Raw genomic sequence first — 7736 nt, 5'->3', positions numbered from 1 at the left:
CAGATTAGTTAGTCCTTCTCACTCTATCCTTTGTCTCGTTGGTTCTCTGTGCTGTAAATATTCTGGATAATTTTTGCAAATGTATCTTCCAGTTCACTAACTCATTTCAGCTGTGCCTAATATCCTATTAAAACTACCCACTGAGTTTTAAATTTTAATTATTATGATTATATTTTCATTTCTAGAAGTTATATTTGGTTCTTAACCAAATCTGCTTAGTCATTTTGTATCATTTTTTTCCTCCTTCACTCATGCATTTGACCTTTCCTTTTATTTCTTTGCACATATTAAGACTGCATATTTTATATTCTGGCCTAAGTTCAGTATATAAAGTCTTTGCTGGTCTGATTCTGCTGCCTGTTGTTTTTGAGCCTTGTTAGTCTGGTGTAACCCCTCAGACGGGGTCAGCCAAAAGGTTTAAAATTGTGAAGGGCTGTTCTTAATATAAGGAGCCCTGGTACCGCAGTGGTTTAGCACTCAGCTGCTAACCGAAAAGTTGGTGATTCAAAACGGAGGCTCCATGGGAGAAAATACCTGGAGATCTGCTTCTGTGAAGATTAAAATACAGCCTAGGAAGTCCTGTGGGACAGTTCTGTTCTGTCCTATAGGGTCCCTATGAGTTGGAATCTACTCGATGGCACACAACAATAATTCTTAATATATTTCCTACCGCTTTCCTTCCCAGGCGTATTCCATTTTCTCACCGCCCCTCCCTCCCACCCCCACCCCCGACCCCGCTGCCTTCTTTTCACACATGGGGTTACCGTAAGGCAAAATCTATTCACTGCAGTGGCTTTTGGCTTTGGTTTTTCACTTTACTTTTTGAAAAGGCTGATTCATTTGCATGGTTCCAAAAAAAAAAAAAGGTGCAAAGTTTCCTTCCCACTATCCGGTCCCTTCCCTGCTGGCCCCAGTTATTGGGTTCCTGTGGATACTTCTGGATATGTTATGCATAGTCAAGCAAATGCAGATTTACAAATCCTTTTTCTCTCTTTTTAATGTGAATGGTGGCACACTGCACACACTGTTCTGAACTTGTTTTTAATAAAAAATATGTCTCTGATTATAAAAGAAATACGTGCCCATTTTGAATAACATAAATATCCACGTGTCTATAAGTAGAAAGTGAAAGTCCCCCTGGAATTTTATTCCCCAGAGATAATCCCCATTATGCATCTATAAATACATATTTACATAAATGGACTTATGCAACAGATGCTGTTCTGTAACCTATTTTTTTTCTTTTTCTCCTAGTAATACATCAGGGTGTCTTCCCACAGTTCTTGCCATGCCAGTCAGTGCTCTCAAGGCCATCTCTCAGTATAGCCCAGGAGTTAAGTGCCTAGGCTTTAGAGTCAGACAGAACTAAGTTCTAATCCCCATTAGTAGCTATGGGACTTTTCAGATCCTCACTGAGCCTCAGTTTTCTCATCTGTAAAATGGGGATAGTGATAGTACATACCTAATGGTGTTGTTCTGAGATCGTAATGAAATCACGTGTGATATGCTTCCTCCGGGGCCAGCCAGCTTATAAGCCCCTGGTGAGTGGTACATTTTATTATGATTCCCTCACCCTTTTAATGGTCACATAGAATCCGTAGTGTGATGTGTCACCATTTATTAACCATTCCCCCTTTGATGGACATTGGCTTGTACCCATTTTTGTTGTTACAAATGCCAACTCAGTGAACATTGAACATACACCTTTTTCCCTGACGTGAGTGTCGTCTTGGTGTGAATTTCCTGCGGTGGGGTCATGGATCCTCAGGATTCTAATTTCTGCACCCTCTTTCTCTCCAAGGAGGAAGTGGAAATGCCCCATGGGGTGAAGCGTGTGTGTTATGTAGGTTTTTTTTCTTTTTATTACTACCTGTCTTCCTCTGCCTTCCTCCCTTTCCTCAGGACTGGCAGGGAGTGGGGGGTCCTACCTAGTAGATGCAGTCCTAGCCCCTCTGGCTTGCTCTCCTCCAGTGCATCTGAATATTCCCCTTCCCCTATGATACTGGTTCAAAGTTTCCCCTGATCCTTGGAACATAATCATTTCATGATAATTCATTTAAGGATAAGTTTTCAGATACACCTGCTTCCAAAACAATTCCTTGTGGTTTGCAATAAATAAAAAGAATTGAAACACACTTAAAATGGGATAAAAGCTTAAAGGAAAGAAAGGGTAAGGAGAAGGGGAAATTTTGTTAAAATAACCCCCTCGTCCTCTACCAACCTCGGAAAGCTATAACTGCTAGGCTCAAAGTTAACATTGAGCTTCCTGGCAGCCATAGCAAAAAGGGATATGTCCCCCAGATGAGATGCATGTCTGGTCAGCAGGAAGGTTAGAAGAGTCCCAGCAGAGGGTCCTGTTAACTCTGAACGTGGCTGGGGTGAGAGGGGAAGGTGAAAGGATGAGAAAGAAGTCAGGTCCCTTTCCTGGAACAGGGAGGCCAGGCAGTCAGCAAATATTTATTGAACCTATTATATCCCAGACTTTTTCTAGGCCTTGGGGTTACAGCAGGAACCAAGACAGACATGTTTCCTACCCTCACGGAGCAGACAGTCCAGTGGGGGAGAATGACATTAAACAATCACAGGTGAGAAGAGTATCTGAGGGGAAAGAGTGGCCACCTACACCTTTCAGCTCTAAAATTCTCTCCCCTGCAGTTTGGTTCTGGGACAGTGATCCGGCTTCTGGGGGCCATCAGCCACAGCCAGACAGGAGGGCCACAGCCTCCAAGGCTGGAGGCCCTGGAGAACTTGATGGAGGTCAGCTCAGCCTCACTTACCCAGAGGCCCAGAAGAAAGGCAAGGCCTGTGGCCCAGAGCCCCGCTGGGTGCCAGGTACAGAACCGGGTCCTTTACATACAAATGTTGCTTTATCCTGCTAAGTGGGGTGCCTTCACACCCAATTCACAGAAATGTCACTGAGGCCCAAAGATGGCATGACTAGCTCTCGGTCACACAAAACGTAATGGCTAGAGAGAGATAGGATTGGACCCCAGATCTGCTGGCCCATGGGCCTGTGCACTGGGAGAGGCTGGGCCTGCAGCACATTTGGGGAGGGAGCAGGCAGCCTTTGGTCCTAGCTGACCAGCATGTCTGCCATGCTGGGGTCCTCCAGCTGCCTCCTTCTGATGGACAACATGGGGCTCTATGACCTCTGACCCTTTCTGCCATACAAAGAGCCATTCCCTGCCCCTCAGAGACCTCACCATCTTGGCCATGTCCTCTTTTTCTTGCAGAAGGAGGCTCCTGTTCAGGAGGCCAGTGCTGAGTGTCCAAGGGTGAGTTTTTGTGCCCCAGCCACACGGCTTCCTTCTTTGGATCATGGTTGAGGAGAAGGTGGGAGGAGGGAGGCAGCTCAGGGCAGGTAATAATCCCCTGGGGCCAGGAAACTGGGCTCAGAGGGGCAACCTCAGTCCCTTACCCCTCCCTCTCAGGCTCTGCTTCTACACTGTGGAGAATTGGAGGCTGAAGAGGGGGAGCCTGATGAAGGAGAGTCAGGGGAGGACTCAGGTGAGGGGCCGTGAAGGGTACCCTCTCAGCTGCCTCTTCTCTTCCAGGGACTACTGGGGAGGGTCGGGCCCAGCTCCTGGTCCCTAGTTGCTGCTAGGACTCTTCCCCCTCCTCCCTAATCAGCCTACGGTCCTTCCCCAAAGGTGTGGGGGCTTTTGGCTACCTGGGCCCAACTCCCAGAAGGATGGGAGAGCCTAGGCCCCTAAGGGTAGGATCCCTCCCCGGTTTGCCTGAGCTCCTCAGCATTGAGTCTGCCCCCTCCCCATGCTTCTGAGCACCCCCTTGGGGCCCGGGACACTCTCTTCCTGCAGCTCAGCCTCGGCCCCAGCAGGAGAAGCTGTCCCTGGATATCAGGGTGCGGGGCATTGTGGTCCACACCATGCAGGAGGTGCTGCAGAGTCGGTAAGACCATGCTCCCCACTTCCCTGACATCCAAGACACCCTGACAGGACTGCCCCCACATGTCACCATCTCCCAGGGCTCCATAGGCTCGAGGCTTTTATAGCCAAAGGAGACCATGCCACACCATATTCTAGAGCTGCTGTGGGCCTGGCTAACCCCATTTTGTAGCTGCGATGTTACGCTCCCACCCACTGGGCCTGTGGAGAGCTGGAATGTGAACCTGGGTCTCTGGCTCCAAGGTCAAGCCGTCGCATTAAGCCACTGCAGCCTCTGCTCAGGTCCTCATGGATGTCACCCACAACAATGCTTTTAGACACAATGAGACTCTGTGCTGGCACAGCGTCGGAGAGCTGAGCCTACAGTTCTTGTTTACAGATGGTGAGACCAAGGCTCAAAGAAGGAAGACTTTGCAAAGACCACGCAGCATGTCAGTGGCAGATTCAGTGTTACACGTCCAGGGTCTTCTGACCTCCAGGCCAGGGCTCTGTCCCCTCCCTGGACTGATACTTTACCCTCAGGTTTTCTCCCCTTCACACAAACCCCTGTTCCATCAGCTCAGGGGTAGAGCATGGGCTGAGGAGTGAGATGGATCTGGATTCAAATCTCGACTTTGCCACTATAACCGCATTACGTCGGGCAAGCCCCTTATTTTCTCTGAGCATCAGTCTCCCCATCGGTAAACTGAGAATGAGAATAGTCCTTCCTCACACGGTTGGGATGAGAGTCAATGGTTCATGTAGGAAAAATATCCTTAAAAGAAAGTGGAGTTGGCCCCGAACACCCGGACCCTGCTCCCCACACATATCGCTTCCCTCAGGCTGAGTACCTGGATGACCCCACAGGCTCAGTCCCCATAACCCTGCCCTTGCACCTCTCAGCCTTCAGGAGCTCCCACAGCTGGCGCTGAGTGAGGAGGCAGTGGAGAGCATGGCTGCTGGCATCGAGGCAGCCCTCTTCGACCTGACACAAGACACCAACTGCCGCTACAAGGCCAAGTACCGCAGCCTGGTGTTCAACCTGCGTGACCCCAGGAACCCAGTGAGAGGGGCTGCGGGCTGGGCCAGCCTCTCCCTTAGGCTGCAAAGCCCTGGTCACTGGGCAGGACTTTGGGGAGGGGGCCCTGAGAGTACAGTGCAGCCCCTGTCCCCTGCCCCTGCAGGACCTTTTCCTCAAAGTGGTTCGTGGAGATGTCACCCCCCATGGCCTGGTGCGGATGAGCTCAATCCAGCTGGCTCCCCAAGAGCTGGCCCGCTGGCGGGACCAGAAGGAGAAAAGGGTGAGCTGTTGGGCCCAGCCAGAGCAGGGGACAGGACAGAGGGAGATCGGGTGTGGGTGTGGTAGCCCGAGGATGGATCAGGGAGACAGAGAGAGAGAGAGCAGGCTGAGGAGGAAGATGGAGCAAGACACAGGAAGCACAAGAAAGACAAAGAGAAACATAGAAACAAGGAAAGGGAGAAAGAAAAGGCAGATGGGGGAAGAGGCAGAGAGGCCTTCCCCACAGGAAGAATGGGAAAAGAGGCAGCAATGAAAGGATTGGGGACAGCGAGCAAGGTCAAGGTGACATATTTTCCACTTGGTTTTCTGTGGAGTTAGGATGTGTGTGGGGTGAGAGGAGGAGGCTAGGGACGATGGTTCAGAGTCTGGGGTCATGGTTGTCATCAACCACCCATGGTGGGGTAGTCCCCTTGAGGTGTCCCTCTCCCTGTCCCAGTCTGCAGAACCCTTCAAAAGACTGGAAGTGAGGCCGTGGACCCCACACTTATCGGTCAGTCCCTGTGCCCCCTGCATCTGTGGGTCTCTCCTTGCCTGAGAACTCCTCAGGGGCAGGGTGCGTGTGGGCACTGAGTGGGCTTTGGGAATGCTCGCCTAGTGGTGGTGGGTGGCTGAGTGACAGAGGGAAGGAGGGAATAATCTAGGGACTGGGGCTCATTGGGAGGAGGTGGGACGCTGAGGTGCCTGTCCTGGAAGACACTGGGCTGATTAGAATTAATAACTAGAGTCCATTAGGTGAACCAGCAGCATCCATCATAGGTTGAGCTTCTGTCCAGACACTGTGGGGGGCCAGAGAGCAGGACTGGCTACATAATTTTTGGGGTCAAGTGCAAAATGAAAATGCACGCCCCCTTGTTCAAAAACTATGAAGAATTTCAACATGGTGATAGCAGAGCGTTAAAGCAAGCATAGGGCCCTTCTCAGTGCAGGGCACTATGTGACTACACAGGTCATACTTCATGAGGCCGCCCTGCCAGGGAGGCTAGGACCCCTGTCCTCAGTGGGTGTTAGAAGAGGAGGCTCATGCTTTCAGGAAACATTTCAAACAGCATGACATTGATCAGCAATAACTATCACAATAAGAATCAACCAGCACTGTAAGCACTCTACATATGTTGTTTAATTACATAATGGTCTCAACTTATTCCAGGGAACAGATAAACTGAGGCTTAGAGTGGCGGAGTGGCTTGCCCAAGGCCACACTGCATTGTGTTTCTTTATTAATAGCCTAGTTGGGACCTCAGAACCTGCACTCTTTCAGCTACACCACACCCTTCTCAGGGCAGATGATGGGGGACAGTCAGAGGTAGAATTGACTTGTGGTTGAAGGCCAAGTCCAGGAAGGCTTCCTGGAGGAGGCAGAGTTTGAGTTGAAGGCTGAATAAGTGGAATATGGGGACGTAGGGCTGAAGGAGGAGGGCATTCCAGGTGAGGGGAATGGCAGGAAGAAATGAACCCAGGCTGTCTGACTCCAAAGCGTGTCAGAATGGAGGAAGGGAAGTGCCTGGCATGGAAGGGGAACTACAGGAGCAGGGCCTCAAGGGTGGAGGGTGGGCACTTGGCAACCAGAGACCCACTAAACCCAGCTGAGCTTGGGCTCCCCCACCCACCAGAGCCTGGAGATCATTGAGCAGCAGCAGCAGGAGCCCTGCAGACTCCCAGCCACCAAACTGACCCACAAGGGCGAGCTAGAGATCCCACGGGACATCGATCAGATGCTGACCCTGGAGGATCTGGTGGTAAGTGTGACCCTGACTTGGCTCTAGGTGAGCCTGTGCCCAGGGATCCCACTCCTCACCTCACTCACTGTGTGGCTTGGTGAAGTTTCCTGACCCCCTGAGGCCCACCTTATTGATTAATCATTGCCGCACAGGGTGCAGGTGAGCATGGAGTGAGATAGAGCCACCTGCATAGGCCCGAAGGTGCCTCCTTGGTGCTGGTTCCCTTCCTTTTTGCCCAACCCTGAGGCCCCCCACGAGAATGGTCGTCAGTCCTCACACTGCAGTCACTGCTCCCCACCTCAGACATTCCATCTGGATATTGGGTTGGGAAACAGGCTGGCTACACTGCTCCACGAGGGAACAGAGACCTTTTCTATTCAGTGGAAGGGCTAGGGGCACTCCAGGCAGGACAGCACCCAAAGCCCCAAGGCAGCTGGTGCAGCGGGCCTCCTGGAACTTGCCCTGGGACCTGGAAAGTCACCAGGAATCACCACAGTCTAGGTCTCCTCTTGTTACTGGGGATCTTGGCCACCATCCTGCTCCTCCCTCCACTTTGGCTCCTCCATCTGGCACCCATCAGCTGTGCTTCCTGCAGCCAGTCAGCACTGCCCTTGGCTTGCCTCAGTTGCTTTCAGAAGGTGGCCACTCAGGCTCAGCCCAGGCTGTGGTTGGGTGACCATGGGTCAACTGTTCACCCTGGTCCAACTGGCCATGTCTGGGGTCTGGGGTGCAGGGAAGGCCCCTTGAACCATGTTCTTTGACTCAATACGTATTTATTGAGAACCTGCTGTGTGCCAGGCAAAGTTCTAGGCACTGGGGAAATGGCGGTGAACA

The 7736-nt window shown here is 51.4% G+C and overlaps 1 protein-coding gene across 1 annotated transcript in view; it reads left to right on the top strand.

The window, feature by feature from the left end:
* The first annotated feature begins 5035 nt into the window (after nt 1-5035).
* LOC100656887 (SPOC domain-containing protein 1) overlaps nt 5036-7736 on the top strand; it is an 11190-nt gene continuing 8489 nt past the window's right edge. The window contains 2 exon segments of the mRNA XM_064281630.1: nt 5036-5185; nt 6795-6920. Coding sequence (XP_064137700.1) covers nt 5123-5185; nt 6795-6920 — 189 coding nt within the window. The 5' untranslated portion in view covers nt 5036-5122.

The sequence above is a fragment of the Loxodonta africana genome, chromosome 3 (assembly GCF_030014295.1).
Source record: "Loxodonta africana isolate mLoxAfr1 chromosome 3, mLoxAfr1.hap2, whole genome shotgun sequence".
NCBI lineage: Eukaryota > Metazoa > Chordata > Mammalia > Proboscidea > Elephantidae > Loxodonta > Loxodonta africana.
This window is presented reverse-complemented; position numbering and strand designations above follow the sequence as displayed.